General features: G+C 43.4%; 2 protein-coding genes across 2 annotated transcripts; both read left to right on the forward strand.

Annotated features, from left to right (window-relative positions):
• On the forward strand, positions 1 to 10,179 carry si:ch211-225b11.4 (tRNA (32-2'-O)-methyltransferase regulator THADA). The gene is made up of 31 exons (XM_061279433.1): positions 1 to 210; positions 291 to 462; positions 539 to 625; positions 706 to 733; positions 867 to 1,015; positions 1,099 to 1,221; positions 1,359 to 1,479; positions 1,627 to 1,766; positions 1,851 to 1,935; positions 2,006 to 2,142; positions 2,266 to 2,463; positions 2,534 to 3,230; positions 3,593 to 3,745; positions 3,864 to 3,973; positions 4,047 to 4,207; positions 4,626 to 4,792; positions 4,853 to 5,026; positions 5,109 to 5,260; positions 5,337 to 5,465; positions 5,770 to 5,874; positions 5,978 to 6,178; positions 6,285 to 6,435; positions 6,505 to 6,751; positions 7,007 to 7,237; positions 7,311 to 7,515; positions 7,695 to 7,883; positions 8,087 to 8,319; positions 8,403 to 8,561; positions 8,643 to 8,906; positions 8,980 to 9,182; positions 9,283 to 10,179. Exons 1-31 carry the CDS (start codon positions 95 to 97, stop codon positions 9,549 to 9,551), a joined length of 5,556 nt encoding a protein of 1,851 aa, XP_061135417.1. The 5' UTR covers positions 1 to 94; the 3' UTR covers positions 9,552 to 10,179.
• A 2,660-nt stretch (positions 10,180 to 12,839) lies between these two features.
• pik3ip1 (phosphoinositide-3-kinase interacting protein 1) lies at positions 12,840 to 18,239 on the forward strand. Its single transcript, XM_061279861.1, has 6 exons — positions 12,840 to 13,097; positions 13,230 to 13,337; positions 14,025 to 14,141; positions 15,572 to 15,754; positions 15,833 to 15,911; positions 17,059 to 18,239. The coding sequence occupies exons 1-6, from the start codon at positions 12,995 to 12,997 to the stop codon at positions 17,273 to 17,275; spliced, it is 807 nt and encodes a 268-aa protein (XP_061135845.1). The 5' UTR covers positions 12,840 to 12,994; the 3' UTR covers positions 17,276 to 18,239.
• The last annotated feature ends 960 nt before the right edge of the window (positions 18,240 to 19,199 follow it).

Raw genomic sequence — 19,199 nt, forward strand, 5'->3', positions numbered from 1 at the left:
ACTTTCCAACCGGTCGTAGCGGTGTTGTGATCCATCGTGATTGTTTTCCACACCTCCACGGTTGTCTGTGATTGCTGTCAATGCGGCGGACTTAATGATGTCTTTTGAGGAACTTCTGACAAGTCTACAAAACTGTGTCATCGACCAATGGAATGCCAATGGAAATCAAGAACTCGAGCGCGTTTTGGATAAACTTTCGGAGTGCTCCAGGTTTGTTTTTTTTGTTTTTTCACCCTCCCACCCTTGAGGATGACATTAATATTACCCCGATATATACCTTCTGTGAACAGGAGCGATGTTAAAAGGAGTAAAGAGCGCAGTTTGGACGAGGCTGCCCATTTGTTGAAGATCATGAAGCTACATATTCTGGAGCGTGATCATCTCCAACTTCTCGTCAGACTACTCGTCTCCTTGCAGCTTCGCATGGTGCAGATATCCACAGCTTGTAGAAAAGTGGACCAGGTCGATTCTCCAGTCTGCTTGCTGATCAAATTCAAGTGTCATCTCCCTTATGCTTCCAGTTGCTCCTTCTCTGCAGATGTTGCAACATCTGGCGAAGGTGGATCATCAGCTGGTGTTCGACGAGATCCACATCTGTCTGAACTCTGTCGTTCACTCTGAGCAGGTACACAGGAACTCGGTTCAAAACGTTGCTGGCATTCCCAAAAGCTGCAGGAAGGTAATGCTGACTGTTTCATTTTCCAGATATTCTCCCTTGAAGACCTTCAGAGAGGTTGGTGTTCACCGTATTGGTGCACTTTTCCGGCATATTATATGCTGTCATTAAACAGCCACACGAAAGAGAGAAAAAAGATTGATATAATTCTTGAATCTCATTAGACTGAAGAAGTAATGTTTTCTTTTAGCCTGTATGCTCCTGGAGGTCAGCGCTGTGGGCCGTGATGTGTGGCGGGAGCTTTGTCCTTCCTTTCTGGACAAAGTGGCCAAGTTCTTCCCTTTAATATTGCAACAAGAGTCCCTGCGAGATGGGCAGCTGTGTTACATGGCTGTGAAGGTTAGTCCAATTGAAATAATGTGTAGAATCCATGATCTTCCTTAACAGCTAGTCATCTTGGCCCTAATATGGGATTTCTGCAGGTTTGCCTCCAGATATTTCAGCTGTTGTCTAAAGAGGTTTCATTTGCAATTTGGGACAAAACAGAGAGGAGCCCTGTCGTGAAGGAAATCTTGCAGGCGCTCACAGAAATAATCTTTGGGCAGGTTTGTTATAACCTTTTCTGTTAATTATTTAAAACCTAAATAGACTCGGCGTATTTTTGTCAAAGTCTTCTTTCTTGATTCATCCTCAAACCCTTCACAACGCTTTTCTTTCATCTTAATTGTTTTTTGTCTTTCAGAGCAGGAACAGAGACACTCGTCTTTTGGCGGGGACCGCCGTGGCCATGCTCATCAACACGGCATCAGAGAGCAGCACGGGTGCAGCCGCTGCCTGGGCTCTTCTCCAAAGCTCTCATTCAGGTACAACATCACTGCTGGACTACTGAGCACTAGCAAAATATTGTAGAGGTGTTGTAAAATTCGCTACCATTTCTTTAGTATAAATTTTAAAATTCCACATATGCATACGACTGGTCGGAGGATTCTAACAAAGTTTTGGTCCTCAAGAGTTGCTGACTGTGGGGGCCCTTCGGGTGCCGTGTTGCCCCCTCTCGGTGGACGGAATGGGTCAGCTGGCAATGAGCAGGGGCCTCCTGACGGGCTGTCAACCTCACATTTTGCTCAGTTCCTGTGTAGCGGGCGCAGAGGTGAATATGTTGGCTTGCATAATTGACATAAGATGACTGACATGTCGACTTTATTGCCCAAATGACGCACAATTATCTTCACAGGGCAGCTTACTGCTGGATGTTTTGTTTCCTCTGCTTTATGATTTGTGCAAGGAGAAGCTGAATGGTCACTACCTTGCCTTCGAGGGTGAGTCGGATAAAGACGTGATTTTAATTCATGCAAGAATCACCTATTCAAATATGACACATGATTGCAGTGTTCTTACTATGGCTGAAGAGGGTTAAAGAATGTGTGCCTCATATCTGGAAGATGACGGGTGGCCGTTTTCTGGCTGAGGGTAGCAACCTGCAGAAACAGCTCGTTTCTCTCATTTGGACCAGTGCTGAAAGTCCAGTGAGTTCAACTGCTTAATTGGAATAGCTTTACATTATTTGTAGTGTTATATTTACTTTGAGTGATGAGATCATTATTTCTTTTTTTAACCTATTAATAAAGTGTCTTCATGTGCACTATTAGGTGGAAGGTGTGTCCGACTGTGCCCGCGTTACCTTTAGCTTGCTGTTGGAGCTCTATGACATGGACTGTGAACGCTTTGGTGACATTAAGAAGCCTCTTTATTTGACTCTACTAAATCGAATTATCCAACTCCCTTGGGAATCCAAAGCCAAGTATCATCACCTCTGTGCTTTACTTCCATATTTGGGGACCGACACGGTGAGCAAGAATGCTTTTGTAGTGTTGATCTTTGCGCTGTTGTTTAATACACAACCATTTCATCAAGCAGGTGCTGGATCACTATGCTGAGATACCAGATCACCTCCTGAAGTGCTTGTCAAACGATCACTTGTCTCCATGCGGGTCGGAACTCTACAAGTGTCTGATCCAGCAGCAGAGAAGGGAGCTTCGCGCTGACGCTGTTTCAGAGTCGCAGCTGGGCAATAAGTGGGCGGAACGGTGGTTACCTGTCCTTCTTGAGGCGCTGACCTCACATGTAGTTATTCTTCAGAGTAACAGCTGCACGTATTTACTCCCCTGCACCTTCCAAGTATTCCCTTCCGCTGTGGAGCCTCTGCTGGCCTCTCTGGACCCGTGCTCACCAGGCCACCTCTGTGCCTGGGCATTCATTATGAGTAGCTACAGGGCTGTGACTGGGAGCTCTCCCTGGGTTCTGCAGGGGAGCTCTACCCTCAAAATCCTCCAGCTCGCCCTGGGCTCTGCGGATGATAAAGTTCGACTCGCTGCTCTCAATTTACTGTGTTGCAGCCCCAAGACTAAAGAGATTCCAACACAAGTAGAACTTGCTATCATGAGAGGCTTTATCCCTCAGAACTTAAACTCGGAGTCCTCGCTTTTTCGTCAACATTTTCAAGCAGCGGTGAGGAAATTTTTGGTTCGGATCCGAGATGGCTGCTTGGCAAACATCAAACTGCAAAAGGCCAAGCAGGATACCAGCCAGATGGAAATAATTGCCCTGGCAATAGGTGAATAAGATAACATTATGAAGTTTTGATTTAAACAATTTTGCATCTTTCCGTTTTTGTTAAAAGTTTGATTATTCTCTTTAAATAACGAGAAAAATCCTATTTGTTTTCCAATTTGTCCCAAATTTGTTTTTATTGATGATAGTAATAGGACTATAATAATAGATATATAATAGTAATAGTTATATATTTTCCTGTCAGTAGAATTCCTGCAAGTCTTTGCAAATTGAAATTAATTTACCACAATATTAAAAGCATTTCGATGCAACTCAAGCATTGGATTGTGCAGGTCTGCATGATTACCCGTGAGTGAGCTGTGTGTGCTTATAATGTATCCCTATTTTTGTTTCTATTTGTCATAGGTTTTGTGGACTGGTTGAGCCAACTGGTATTCTGCAATTTGACACCAGATCACAGTTATCAGAGGAAGAAAACTGTCTTACTGTTACTGTCTGCACTGCTGGAGACTTGCACTGACACCTGGAGCCCCGACAAGAAGAAGGGACAACCGCCCGGTCAGTATGGGCACTTTGTCGTGTCCATACATTGTCAAATATTATTTCCCTCACGGGATCAATGATATCTCCTTTCCAGTATTTTATAAGTCTGACCCCTTGATTTGTTTTTTTCCAGTGAACATGGGATCTCTCATTAGCTGTGCTAGGTCGAGAGGACAGTGGGACTTCTTCTCCAGAAAAAGACTTCTGGTTCTCATCAGCTGTTTGGAAGATTCCACAAATGAAGTAGAGCTGCTCAAGCCTCATTTTTATTCTCTTCCTCTGTTTAAGATAAAAAACTAAATGTTTGCTGTTTCAGATTCGCGAAATTTCCGCGGGGTTACTGGTGAGATTCTTCCCTTCCGTTCTGCCTGCTGATGTCACCACAGCTCTGCTCGTTCGTACCAAGCAGCTTGTGTGCAGTCCTCGCGTCCAGCAGGCTCAGATGGGGGCACTGATGATGAAGGTCCTCCATCACAAGTAAGTCCAACCACCAAACACATTTTTGTTGACCTGTTCTGTACAAATGACACAGGACCTGTGTGAAAATTCTGACTGCACCCATCCAACAAAATTGAAAGTTCCCCCCCCCCCCATATGGGGTTGTTCTCTGGATGGGGTTTAGATCCAGGGATGTCGTTAGTATTTGTCAACTGTGGGCCTTTGGAATGAGTTATACATAGTAGCTGCAGACTGCAACCACAAAAATAAAGAAATTGTGAAATTCATACCTGTCTAAATATGTCAAGCATGATTGATAAATCTCTTGTGTTAGAAGGTGCTGCTGTACCTAATGCTTTGAACTTTGAGTGTGTATGCTTGAAGTGCTTGCAGCTCTAGTCTTGTGCCTCCCTCAGAACTTACAGTACTTTATATATTTGATATTTATTTTTTTTAGATGGCAAGGCCTTCCTGATGGTAAAGTGAACAGCGACATTGATGTCAGTGATCTTCATGACATTAAAGTTTCCGGTTTGATTAAATTCCTTGTGGAGGAACTTGAAGATCACTACCTCACAGCCAAGGCAGGTGTGATGCTTTCTGCTAGAACCAAGCCGATGCATGGTGAGTCTCAATATAAAAGTTGGACACCTTTAGTTTTTTTAAGTTTAGTAATTTGATCAGTCGTGACTTTGGTTTCAGGTGTTCTGAGCGCCCTACAGAAATGTTTATTGGAGGACACGTGCAGCATCTGTGATTCACTTGGTCCAACACTGACCACCGATCTGCTAAACCTGCTGAAGAACATTTCATTGCTCCTGCTCGGCGTACTGCACGGACAGCAGGATACTGAAAGTGGTAATCTTCACTAAAAATGCTGTTTACATTTGAACGTAAAGGATAAAGCAAACTACACTATCTGAAATCAATTCTCTTTTAGATGCGCCCCCTTCTTTCTGCGATATGGGGAACGCCATCAGCTCTCTGATAGCTCACTCATCTGGAGAAAACCAAGGAGATGGTGAAGAGGAATGTGTCTTGTTGTCTGAGGAGCACAGCCTTGTTCTCACCTGCTGCTGGGTGTCACTTAAGGTACCAGTGCAATCTTGTGACAATCTGAACTTTGAATACTCCTATTGCTCATTTGTATTTCTGTCTTTTTCATTAGGAAACGGGGATCCTTTTAGGATCTCTTGTGGAAAGAATTCTCAAGGCTGACACATGCTTTCTAACAAAACAACATTTAGAAATGGCATCTGATGTTTTTAGAAATATTCTTCTCAAATGCCGTCACTGGGTAGGTTTAAGTGTCTGTCACATGCTTCTCGCGGTACATCATGTTTATTTTCAAAGTTGCAGTAAATGTATGTTTAAACGGAAGGGAGTTATTTGCAAAACTACTTCAAAACAAACATCATTTAAAACCGTCAAACCGCCAAAAAAATGGAACTGTTTTTTTATTTTGGAGTCCCAGGCAGTAATGACTACCTTTCAGTGACCTGCAATCCATTTTGAAATTTGAAAATGACTGCATGCAAAGACAAATTTTTATTGAACTACCTCGTGTGCATGAAAATAACAGATCTGCTCTTTGTCACTAGGGGGCAGTAGAGGGATGCTGTGTGGGTTTCACCAGATTCTGTTCAGCTCTACTCAACAGCAGTGAACCTGAGCTCAGGGATATACCATCTCACATGCTCCAACAAGTAAATTGCTTTCACGTTCGCATATTGACGCTGCCTGAATAAATACAATAAATGCTTCCTTGCTTACACTCAGGATCTCACTCTCTCACTCTCATATCCTCAGGCATTACAAGTTGTGCAATCTCCTAGTTGTACTTCTGTAACACGGCGGGCTGCAGGGTTGCCTATGCTCATCCTGTGTGTTGTGTCAGTAGAGGAGGCCAGTAAAGCACGACCACTCTTAACACATGTCATGCAAACCTTACTGGACACTGCTAGAGTCCCACTACCTGAGAACTGGGACCAGACGCTGGACCTCCCACAGGTGCATAGGCAAATGTATAGCAATAGTGTTTTCTGATCACAAAGGGAACTCATGTGAGATCGGAATGTGTTCAAATGTTTTTTAACTCTCCATTTGCCCATCATAGGTGTGCGCGGTTCACACGCTGCAGGCTCTGGTACGTGGATCTTGCTTGAGTGTCGCCATTCTTCAGTTTGCACCAAGTGTCGCTATTTTAGCGCTCACTCTGCTCAGTTCTCCTTGCTGGGCCATGAGGAATGCAGCTCTGCAACTTTACAGTAGGACACCAGAACATTACGCTTCACCTGGATGGTTTTATGAGTGCTCATGTAATATGTGTTCACCAGGTTCTCTTTGCGCACGGATGCTCGGTCAGAGGCCCACGAGTGAGGGTGGGACTAAGCGTGGCATGTCCCCCCACGCCTTCTTGCACCACTACCCCACGCTCCAACCTTTCCTCCTTGAGAAACTGCGAGAGGCAGCTTGTGACCTACCGTCTCGACCTGAGGAAGCCAGGCTCCGCCTACAGCCATCGCTCTTCCCGATTCTTACCCTTTTATCCCAACTGCAGCCTGGCGTCCCGGGCTCAACAGAGTAAGGTTATACTAGTCAGTATCACAACATCAAAGTATATGGCAGTATAAATGTATACATTAAAAAAAATTGTATAATTTCCACCTATCATGTATAGAAAGTTTAATTCAATTGGTGGTTGAAGTTGTCATGGCTGTAAGTAGAACTTCAAATTATTAATGCAAACAGCCCTCAATTCGGCACCAATAAGTAATCATAAATCCTCAGTTATTTTTGTTCGACAACTTCATATTTTCTCTCATTTTATCTGTTCAGACCCTCAGCGGACTTCCTGCCTCCTCTACTCCAGCTCTCTGCCAGTCCTATTTACAGTGTGAGAGTGATGGCCTCCAAGGCACTTGTGGCCATGACTCCCCCCTCAGAGTACATGAACATCCTCATCAATCTGACAGCCCTGTTGCCCCGCACACCGGAGCGCTGCTGTCACAACTGGCTCCACGGGCAACTGCTGCACATAAAAGCTGTCCTGGATAAAACTCTCGGCAGGTGAGTCGTTAAACTCCGACGTTAGTCATCAGAACCGGCAGACTTTGACTTCTTTTCTCATCTGTCTGTGCAGTGTGCCTGCAGCAGAGCTTCATGCAGTGGTGAGCAGTGTGGAGGCATCAGTGTGGCTTGCCACAGATGCTCAACGCTGCCCGCTGGTGAGAGCAGCATATGGTGCCGTTGTGGAGTCACTGCGAAAATTTTGCAGCGAGACTTTTCTCTTAAAACTCTTTGACGTTCTCATATACGAGCTCCGTACAGCCCGGCGGGGTCTTCAGGTGCGTGATACTGTAGCGCTTTGTTTTTATACACATTCTGATGCATTGCATTTGAACTGTAAAAGAAAAAAATCCCTCCCTTTATCTATATGTATTATAAAAAATAATACAGTACACATAAACAGTGTCTATTCTCCAACAATGCTATCAAGACATGACAGTTATTTCCTCAATTTCAGGTTGGCTTGTCTTTCTTCCATCAACAAGCCATACAGTTGCTCTGTACCAACCCTGAGCAGGCACGTGACCTCTGGGAAAGTTTTAGATCTTCTAGTTGTGATCTGAGGCTGGCCTTGGTCACATGGGTGGTGGAGGACCATGCTTCATTGAACACCCACTTGAAAGAATTGATCCAGAGTGTGCTTCGTGTGAGTTGCAGACTTTTGAAGACTTTTATAAGGCAGTGCTCAACATGAACGAGGAAAGCAATTTAAAACAAAATAGAAAAAAACATTGATAGAATTCTAAATATATGAAACACGCAACGAATTGTTGACACTGAAACATTGCTTATTTTATAGCATGTGGGGCAAGATGAAGCGTGGTTTATTTCAGTGCTCTTTACTTGCAGTCCAGTCTGAAGGAGGCGCTGTTGAGCCCCGTTGAGGAGTACCGCAGGGCCCATCTTGGAGCCTTTGTAGCAGTGATGGCCACGGGGGATTCTCTTTCTCCACCAGTCGCACTTGAGGAGTCTATTCTTCTGGCGTGTCTAGATTTGTTATTGACAGACCTGGAGGATCAGAGAAGCGGCTCTGAGTTTTTGTCCCAGGCTTTGCAAGGCGCAAGCCTCCTGCTGTCCCAATGGTCAGAATTCAAGTTGACACATTTCATTCCAGCTTAGTTCAGATTTTTTTTTTAGCTCTGACGTCCTGTCTTTAAAAAAAAAGTTCTCACAGTTCTGTAATCCAACGCTGGTGTGATGTCTTGGAGACTCGGCGGTCCCCTGATGCTGCTGAAGTTCTGAGGATATCTTGTGCTGAAGCTCTCTGTGTGGCTGGCCTTCCCCTAATGAGCCACAATCTCATTCCTCCAACTGTCATGATCAAGTACTGTTAGATTATATCCACACAGTTTTTCCACTTTAATGCATCTGTAAAGCAAATACTACAAAAATGTCTCTCATGCAGATTGCTGAACACTGGCCTGTACTTGCTGCAGGACCAGAGCCAGATGGTGAGAACAAAAGCAGCTAGCTTCATCTCCAAGCTGCATCATGCCAAAGGAGGATCCCAGAGGAGCGTCTACCTCATGCAGGTCAACCTGGCTATACCACTTCTGCTAGATTTGTTGCTGGAGGAGTGCTGGGACACACAGAACGCACTGGAGGTGCTTCTGTGCCATGTGCCGCACTCCGACTTGAGATCTGTGCTAAGCGAAGTTGCAGACAGCGGGTGGGTCGCTTCACTGATTCGGCATCAAAATGGACTTGACTAGAGGTTAACCATGATGTGGCGTCATCTTTAGGTACGGGAGTCTTTATGAGCAGGATGAGGCCAATGTGTTTGCTGAGCCCTCAGTGATGTGTGCACATGTGTTGCCTTACCTGCTACACATGGCTGGAAAGTATTCGGAATCTTTAGCGACGGCACAGCGTCTCAGGACGTGGGCGGAGGAGAACGCTGCTCTGCTGCTGGACAATCTGGCATTGTGTCAGGGCCTCCAGCCGGGTAGGTGTCGACATAGAAATAGTGTAAAATGACAAATCTATTTTATATCTGTATTATAACTGTATTTTTGCCAAATCTAACAAGATGTTGTTCTTCCTAGCTGAGACGCTGACGCTCCTCACAGATGCCCGGTTTCACAGCACCCTTTCCGGCTTGCTAACAAGAGCCACCTTCCTTCTACACCTTTCCAAAACTTCTGAACTTGTGCAACATCTTTGTAATTCTTCAGCCCTGGAGATGACTTTAAAGGATGTTTGCAGTCGTCTAAGTGAGCAAGGTGTCCACTTGAGATCTTGTCTAGCATCTGCTATAGATGGAGACGTCACATTTTCACACCACGGACTCACAATAATATGCAAAGATAGCTGAGGAAATTTCCTGTGGACGTTTGAGTGTGATTGGACTACAGTTATTGGATATCATAAATGATGATGACAACAGAGGAGACCTCATGGGACTATGTAATATTTGCACTCTACTGGACTTTGTTCCACGCAAGCCCTCTTAGATATGCTGTTGTTTTGTCAAAAGAGAAAGCTGGAGTTGCTAGGAGAAACCCACATGTGCACTGGGAGAAGGAAAGCCACACATGAAGTCAAGAGCCTAGAATCAAACCCACCTACTCAGAACTGTGCGGCGCACCCGCTAGCCCTGTTTGCTGCACCTACAATTGAATCCGCAATACATTGATTAGTTTTAAATTATATTTATACTGTAAACTGTTTGGTGTTATATCAAACCAACCTTACAACATGACAGATTTGATTTTTAAAAAAGCGCCAGGAGGAGGACATGTTGCGATAGGACTCTCATAACATTTTCCACTAACAACCCTGGCTAAACTTGGTTCCTACTCCACATATGAAGAAATAAAGTCATTTAAAATGTATATCATTACTGTGAACTTGCAATTTACTCACGTTGTAATTAGAGCAGTGTGGGGCAATTCAGGTCTAAAAAAATACTTTGAAATGAAGGAAGTACATGTTCATGCTCATTGGTGTCCTAATCTGTGTCCAACCTCTGTGCCACTTCTAACACGACCTCAAGAGTTTTCATTATTTGCTACGAGTTAACTGAGGGATTCTAATAAGGGTACAAAAGGCACTTTTGGTGTTATTGATCCCAATGTTAATTGCCCACTGCAATGAATTATGACTTTAGTATTTATGAAATCTTCAACTTGGCGCTGAGCCTTGGCAGGTCTCCTCGCTTTACTGTGTGCCATAATAGTTGTGTACATATCTGTATTTGTTTGCAATGTCAGAGCATCCTCCGTATCTGCAGACAGTGCATCAAGAGAGGCTGGCTGCTTAGTGCCAAGCTGGGGGCATACCGTGTTGTTCATGTGTTCCATTAGAGGCCTCGTGCCCGCATAAGTGTCCATTTCTCTAACCACATGAGAGTGCAAGATGATGGACTGGCTCTGAGTTGACCAAGTGCGGGCTCGCTTGTTGACAGCCTACACACTAGAAGAGTCTTACATCATCACATTGCTTTCGGCTTCTTCTTGAGGTGGGCGTGATAAATGACTCACTCACTCACAGACACTGGTAGGACGTGTTCGTTTTCTTTTGTTTTCAGCCAAAGAAAATGATATTTTTGACAATGACGCATCATGATGAATCAGAACAAGTTCTGTAAAAGTGCGTCATTACATTTAGAATGCCTTATTTTTGCTTCTATGATTAAAGTTTCCTTCAAAGGATAATCGCAAACGCGACACAATGATGCAAGAAGGGAACACAATGTGAGGGCTTGTTTTTCCAAAGACATGAAAAACAAATAGAGCATTCATCATTGTTTATGCATGTAACACTTTTAAAACACTGTAAAGTTGTGGTTCTAAAATGTCATCTGTGAATGTAATTCTCTGGCCTCTTTGCAGCCAGCCTGCTTCCTGTTTAATTAAGAGACCAACCATGGCAATGTGGAACAATGCCAAGTGATTTGATTGGGTTTGTGTGCACACATTGAAGCACATGTTTACCATCTGGACTGGGAAAGCGCAAATGTTTTTCCATTGTGTCATCCAGCGCTTTATCCTGCATCTTAAAGAGTCCATGTGGAATTACCGTACAATACAATTTGTTTTGGAATTTCCGAGGAACTTAAACTGTTCATGTTTAGGTGCTATTCCTGCAATTCCAATGTTACTTTGTTGACAGTTTAGGTATCCAAAACAATGTACAATATTTTGACTAAAGGCAGAAGCAGTAGAAGCGCCGATGTCAAACATAATGGGACCTCTTATTTGTTATCCTATAGAAACAATAACACATATAATGTGCAGTCCATAGCATTGTGTGTTTTATTTCCACTGTTTGAGTTTGTCGATGGAATGTTTTTCCTCTGCACGTGCACACAATGTCGATACAATGCAGAGTGCAGATGCTGCTGTGTTTGCACAAGCCTTTGCAAGGAACTATGCCTGGCTTCTGCGAGTTGCCTGAGTGTGTCACGAGTTGGCTGCATCAGCACAGCCAACAATGCAGACTGACGATGAAGGAAAATAAGCACGAGAGCTGCCATTTTTCTGCCTCTGTGGAGTCTTCAACTTTTTAGCTGAGTGGAAAAACAAGCCTCGTGAGTTGGAGGGGAAGATCACAGACACATGAGCGCTTACTTAGTGTCAGATAAGACTTGACTTGGATTATAAATGGAAAGCAATGGGTCAATGTAGGTCAGACAAGATGCTATGTATAGACATGAAAAGTAATCCTACAGTTATAATGTGGCAATTGTAAACACAGTATTTGAATGGGACTATATGTTTGTTACATGTGTGCATATGTATGGGCCCCCTGGGGCATCATAGTCTTTCTCTAATCTACTGTAATGCACTATAAGGTCTTCCATAAGGTAAATATTGTAAATCACAGTATTAAATAATCATTAAAAAAAGAAAATGCCACGTGAATAATTTCTACACCTGAATCTGCGCATTATAGTTCATTGTGTAACCATTTACTGTACATTTTCTGTGAAATAAATCTCCCTGGCAATAAATACGAAACATGCATTGCAAATTCCATAAATACTCTAAATAACATGAAGAACACTTCTAGGCCATATTTAAAGTATTCATGTGACGCACATCTATGGTGAAGTACATTGCGCAATCCAGTTTACAGCACACAATTCTATGTAACCTAAAAATTATCTATCTATCTATCTATCTATCTATCTATCTATCTATCTATCTATCTATCTATCTATCTATCTATCTATCTATCTATCTATCTATCTATCTATCTATCTATCTATCTATCTATCTATCTATCTATCTATCTATCTATCTATCTATCTATCTATCTATCTATCTATCTATCTATCTATCTATCTATCTATCTATCTATCTATCTATCTATCTATCTATCTATCTATCTATCTATCTATCTATCTATCTATCTATCTATCTATCTATCTATCTATCTATCTATCTATCCAAAAAATACTAAATACAGTAAGTAACGTACTTTTAACACCTGTTGATGATATATTGTGACTGGCGGTAACTGAGCGTGTCTCGTGTTACATGACGAGGCATTACCATTTGTAACGTCGAAAGCGCGTATGTCGGGACCGTCGAAGGCTTTAGGACCTGGAGGTGACTTTTTCCTTCTGTTGCTGTTGCTGCTTGGTCCTCACGCAGCTCCTCCTCCAGCCCAAGGCTGTTTACCAGGAAAGGAGAGATCTTTTTGGCAAAAACAAGGGCTGAGACTTTCTTCGAAGGGAGCAGTGTGTCTGTCGCCCTCAGCACAGGCTCTCTTTTGATTTAAAACAACAACAACAAACAACTACCTTGAGAAATGAATTCATTCTGTCATCCATGCAGGATGTTTCTGTCTTTGCACGTTGTTTTCCTGAGCGCAGCCTTGGTGGACAGCAACGTTTTAAATGCAAACCAGAAAGGTAAATATCCGACACTTTAATTCTCTCTCATACAGTACTGAAATTGTTTCTTTTAAATGAATGTAGAAATCAATCTCTCCGCAAACCTCTCAATCCTGTTTTGATTGGAGCTATGTTGTTGTTATTCTGCAGAGTGCATTGAGTCGAATGGAGTGGGATACAGAGGAAACGAGCACACTTCCTCCTCAGGTCTGACTTGTCTAAATTGGGACAAGTCCACACAGTATAATCCTCATACAGGTAAAAAGTAAACACATCTCAGATTTATGAATGATGAAAATAATGAAGAAAAATAATGCATCTGATTGTTTCTATGCACATTATTACCAAGAATTAAAGCAATCTTTATTTTTATGTTCTTGATAGCCATCTTGATCTTTATCCTCACCAATAACACAAAAAATTGGTCTGGGAGCACAACTTGGGCGGAATTGTGTAACTGGCTTACTATTTATATTTCAGCATGTAGTTTTATGTCCCCGTCCCCCTTGACTGTGTGACACTTCTGCACACTTGTAGAACAACTTTAGCAGCCTAGTAGATCAACTTAAGTTACTAGTACAGGAGTGATGGGGAAAATCTGTGTTACTAAATGTTATTAGTGCATCTAAAAATAGATGAACTTTAAGATAGGTAAGGAATAAATGCTAAAATAATTTTCCATAACAGTGTGAATAGCCCTGCTTGTGTTTATGGTGTTAAATGGCTTCCCTTTGCACAGCAGAAACAGCAGCTGCTTCTTCTTGTCTTTGTCCCTATGGCGGCTTGCTCATTGTTGTGTGATGAAGTTGTGTGAATGATTAATGAATCCAGCGCTTGGTAGGCACAGCAGGACAAGTGCATGTGTGTGTGTTTGTGTGTGCGTGTTTGAATGGAGGCATCACGCATCGCTAAGAGATGTGTGTGTTTTGCTCCTTCTTGATCTAGGTGTTGGAGATCACAATTACTGCCGAAACCCAGATTCCTCTGAGCGGCCTTGGTGCTACATATCAGGCCCCGACTCAACGGTCCAGAAGGAGTTCTGTTCCATCGTCACGTGTCAAGGTGACTTTTAACCTCCTTTCCTCGTGAAGGTTGCCTCATTTGCAAACATGCTTAAACTTGAGTTATGTTCTGGAGAAGCAAAATGACATTTTTGAGCAGCTTCCAAAACATTGTCAGGATGGGAAAAAATGGCATCCTCGTTTAAAATCGCTGGGTTTCATCCCAAACAATCCAAATGCAATTAAAACAAGATCCCCAACTAGTAGGTCAGTAGAGCTCCGTTAAAGCTAAAGTTGAATTTTTCTTTCGTTTCCTTCCTTCCTTCCTTCCTTCCTTCCTTCCTTCCTTCCTTCCTTCCTTCCTTCCTTCCTTCCTTCCTTCCTTCCTTCCTTCCTTCCTTCCTTCCTTCCTTCCTTCCTTCCTTCCTTCCTTCCTTCCTTCCTTCCTTCCTTCCTTCCTTCCTTCCTTCCTTCCTTCCTTCCTTCCTTCCTTCCTTCCTTCCTTCCTTCCTTCCTTCCTTCCTTCCTTCCTTCCTTCCTTCCTTCCTTCCTTCCTTCCTTCCTTCCTTCCTTCCTTCCTTCCTTCCTTCCTTCCTTCCTTCCTTCCTTCCTTCCTTCCTTCCTTCCTTCCTTCCTTCCTTCCTTCCTTCCTTCCTTCCTTCCTTCCTTCCTTCCTTCCTTCCTCACCACTTTCCATTGGCAGACGTTGATGATGTCACTTATTTCTCCAACGTCAACTTTGTAAACAGCCAACTTGTTCTTCCAGAGGAAACGGGCGATGTGGGGAAAATGTTAACGCACAAATGTGAAGACCAAACTTCCTTTGACTGATGAGCATGCAGGGCCTTTTTATGAGCGCTGCTGCCTTCCAAAAGATTCTTTTCCAAATGTTTTGCAGTCGTACCGCTCAACAAAAGCACGATTGCAAAACTCTTCCATCTCTGGCATCAGTGGTCTCCTTACTGGAGCAACCGCAACCAGATGATTTTGAAAAAAGTGCTTTTGTTTCTCTCTACACATTATACAACAAAATCAATATGTACACTTACACAATGAAACCCTATTCATTACGTAAAACACGCTCCAGACACATCCACAATAGGTTAAAAGCTTTTTGAATAAAAACACCAATTTGAAATGATATGGATTAAAATAAAGCACCAGTATAGGGGATATACAGTTAATATTGCGAGTCTGTTTTAGCTACATGCAGTCATATGGGTTGGGCTTCAACTTGCTCGCCAAGTGATGGAAAATTAATAAACTGATGGACAGCTGAGGTTCCACCATAGCTGCTTGATAGTAAATTTAACACCGCATATTCAATAAGTCCCATTCAACTGTCTACATTTATTGATTAGATGTACTATGTGATAATGGACACAAATACAGAAAAAAAAAAAGCAATTCATTCCTTTGGGTGATGTTACATTGGCAGAGCTCCAAGTTTTAAAAGTTATTAACAGCAATGCTGCTTTGTTGCGGTCCCAGAGCTGACTTCCATCGAGTCGACCGAGCCAAGAGCAGCCACTCCCTCCCCGGGCACCGATGTCCCGTCAAAGACGTCATCTTCGGGAGATGCCGCCGCTGTTCAGCCGGTGATGGGCATCAGCCAGCGGGCGCGCAGCGGACCCCGCAGCGGACCCAAAAAGAAAAAAGATCTGGGCACGCTTGGTATGTATACAGCTTTCTGAAAATATACCCATGATGTTTATAGTTTCTGACTTGCCGTTTGCCAAATGTCTTTTTCAGGTTATGCCCTCGGCATGGTCATGATGGCGGTTATAATCCTTCTTGGTGCCGGCATCACGTTTGGCTACTTCTACAAAAGGTCAGTGTCTGAAAAATTAGTCGAAATACAGAAAGTTAAATCATCCGAGGAGGTCGAAAAAAGTAACCAACATATTTTGATGAGCAGTAGAAAGTACATATGGTAAAAAAACTTTTTTTCACCCCCTCCCCGGTGCAAGAAGAGCTTCTAGTCTTTCTTTTGTGCGTGTGTGTTTGTTTCACTGCTAGAGGCAACAGTTCAAATTTTCAGAAGCACAATGGCTTTTATTCCAGCTTTGAGCTCTGCGTTGGTCAGCGTCCGTTATATTGCACGCTAACTTTAATGGCGGTGTGTGTTGAGGGGCATCAGGTCTTATTGGACATTCCACACACATTGTTTGTGCTTTTGTACATAATGTTAAGGGGGAAGGCAGGAAATGAAAGTAAAGCTTTTTCATTTCAGGTTCTTGGGAAATAGGATAATGTGGATGAGACATTCAATTATGAAGTCCAAATCACAAACAGGACATGAGTCGCTTATGCTGCGTAGGCTATTTGTTGTCTATTTTTAGAGGCTGATTGTTTAGAAGGAGGAGAGTGTTACATCATTCATTTTTATGTGCAAGAACAGCTTGGCCCTTGTCGTTCTGATCACACAGACATTGGAGAAATACCTTATGGAACAGGCATGTGGTGAGCACATCTATCTGCCTCACAATCAAAGGTTCTGGGTTCAATTCCTATAAAGTGTACTGAATTGTGCCCTGCCATTGGACTAAGGTGTAACTGTCCTCTCAATCTTCTACATAGGTAGAAAATGACTAGACGGATAATACACATCTTGTCTTGTTTGGATGCTCATCAGTGCAATTATGGCTCAGCCTCAAAATAGATGAGTCACGCCAGCATGTTCTGTTCACCATCTGCCCCTGTTTCCGCTCGAGGCGCGTCACGGCAATGAACACAATTCTGGCCGTGGGCTGTACAATATTTAAATGAATCCATTCAACACTGATTTTGTTTTTATTAATGTACATAAGAGCTTTGGCCTGAGTCACCCGGGATATATTTGAGTTTACTACCACCATATTGCACTCATTTAAGGCACAATTGTGCACACAAAAGCAAATGTCCTGAGAACTGAAATCGCTGTCCCTGCTATGGTTTTGGAAAACTAAGAAAGCCAATATAATGACACGCTTGTGCAGGGGCCGAGACCTTAAGAAGCAGCACGAGCAGCGAGTGCACGAGCGCGAGATGCAGAGGATCAACCTTCCCCTGTCGGCCTTCTACAACCCCACGTGTGAGCTGGTGGACGAGAACACCATCGTGGTGACGGCCGAGCCTGAGATCAGCCCGGTCCAGGCGGAGGTGGAGGGTGCCGACCCCCTCATGGGCCAGGAAGCGGTCACACCCGGAGCATGAGGCAGGATTTCGGAATATGTTCTTCTAACCTAGTGGACCAAAATGACCCCGCTGCCTGTTTGGAGTCAGGATGCCGTGTGCCGTTCGTCCCGTTTCCTTTTCTTTTTGCCTACATGAGACAAATAAGGACATATATGCAAAGGAGGGGGGAGCCATTCAATATGTCTTTTCATATATTTGATAGCCAACAAATAAGCTGGTTGCCTGCCTGCCCTCTTTATTAGGAGAGTTCAGTGTTATAACAATGTGACATGATAAGAAGCATGGCCGTTATTCGTAACCTTTTGTTTTGTACACGGAGAGAGTGGACTCCCTTATGAATACGTGATGAATTGCTTTGTGCTTTGATCCGCTGGCTGTGCCAAGCAGAACCATGTATATAAATATATTGTATATAACAGGTGGGCATCCTCCTCAAAGGCAGGATTAGTGGAAGAAAAAAAAAGGCCACAGAAAACAAAAAGACTTCCCCATCCACAAATGCCTTAGTATGGTACTTGGGAATGTACGTACTTTGAGAGATGTGTTTTAGTTCCACAGGTTAAGGAGTGACAGGAATTATGTTTCTCTCAGGAAGCATGAGAGGCAGTAAAATTGGTCCTCTGGATGACATAACACTGCTCGTAGTGAACACAGCAGGCACCGGCGGAACAGGAAGTCCTGCCTTTGTAAGCGCACGGTTGCTGAAGAAGCCTGTTGGCATTTTACCCACATGCTGTTTGTGACATAAACCCAGTCCGCTAACGTTCTTTCCCAGATGCATGTACCTACAGTGTTTGCACCCTAAATATTTTTCACCGACACACCAAGTCTGCTGCATCACTGGAGTTTTTGATTACTGCTGTTTAATTGTTTTTTTGCGTTGAATTGTTGTCTTCATATAACAAACATCCTAAATGCAGTCGCATTGAAATTGTGTTTGATTTTCAGTGAGACTGAAATAAAAACAGACAAACGTGGGAAACTGGAATGTTTAATGGCGTTCATCGAAATTCATATAGACTGAGCAAAGCCCTCGAGGAGGAAACCTTGAACTCTCTCTGCTGGTGATCAAACACACCTATTTGGAACATTCCACATGTGATCAGGCTAATTGGGAACATGTGGGTACCATGATTGGGTATAAAAGGAGCCTCCCCCAACATGCTTAGTCATCCACACGCGTGGATGACCTGCGTGAAGCTGGCACCCCAGCCCATGCAAAATCTAAGGCAAATAATCTGTTTTGTTTGTGCGGTGTTTAGTGCGTTGTTTGTGCTGGTTTGTGCCGTAAAAATTGGCGTTTGTGCTGCAACGGGTTTTTAGTTATGAAAGATTATTTTATAGGTCATCCAGAGTTCACCCAGCCCCGCATCTGCTCCAAAATGGTACCGTTCGTTTGTGCTTAGTTTGTGCTGGTTTGTGCTGCAAAAACGTTTGTTTGTGGTGCTACCGTTTTGTAGATATTACACATTTAGTTTATAGCGATAACGTCACTCAGCCCCCCCCCCCCCCCCCCATTTACTTCCAAATGGAACCAAAATGGTACAGTTTGTTTGTGCTGCTTTATGCTGCAAAAACCTTTGTTTAAAGCTCTACCATGCAAAGCAAAAGCTGTTTACGAATAACAGCCAGAAACGCCGCCGGGTTCTCTGGGCCCGAGCTGCCATCCAAGCGACATCTTTTTCATGGACACTGCTGCTTATTTCAGCAAGATAATGCCAAGCCACATTCTGCACGTGTTACAACGGCATGGCTTCGAAATAAGAGTCCAGATTCTCCCCTGGCCCGCTTGCAGTCTCCCATTGAAAATGTGTGGTGCATTATGAAGCGTAAAATACAACAGGAAAGACCCCTAACTGTTGAACAACTGAAGAGGTTCATCAAGCAAGAATGGGAAAGAATTCCACATGAGAAGCTTTCCCAACTTCTACTGCACTTGTTG

The sequence above is a fragment of the Syngnathus typhle genome, linkage group LG5, assembly GCF_033458585.1.
Source record: "Syngnathus typhle isolate RoL2023-S1 ecotype Sweden linkage group LG5, RoL_Styp_1.0, whole genome shotgun sequence".
Classification (NCBI taxonomy): Eukaryota; Metazoa; Chordata; class Actinopteri; order Syngnathiformes; family Syngnathidae; genus Syngnathus; species Syngnathus typhle.

Coding starts and splice junctions, on each gene's coding strand:
- si:ch211-225b11.4 (XM_061279433.1), top strand. CDS start 95: ATGATGTCTTTTGAGGAACTTCTGACAAGTCTACAAAACTGTGTCATC. Junction 5,027..5,108: donor ACAGCAGGATACTGAAAGTG/GTAATCTTCACT, acceptor ATTCTCTTTTAG/ATGCGCCCCCTTCTTTCTGC. Junction 5,875..5,977: donor CATCTCACATGCTCCAACAA/GTAAATTGCTTT, acceptor TCATATCCTCAG/GCATTACAAGTTGTGCAATC.
- pik3ip1 (XM_061279861.1), top strand. CDS start 12,995: ATGAATTCATTCTGTCATCCATGCAGGATGTTTCTGTCTTTGCACGTT. Junction 13,098..13,229: donor TTTAAATGCAAACCAGAAAG/GTAAATATCCGA, acceptor GTTATTCTGCAG/AGTGCATTGAGTCGAATGGA. Junction 14,142..15,571: donor TTCCATCGTCACGTGTCAAG/GTGACTTTTAAC, acceptor TTGCGGTCCCAG/AGCTGACTTCCATCGAGTCG.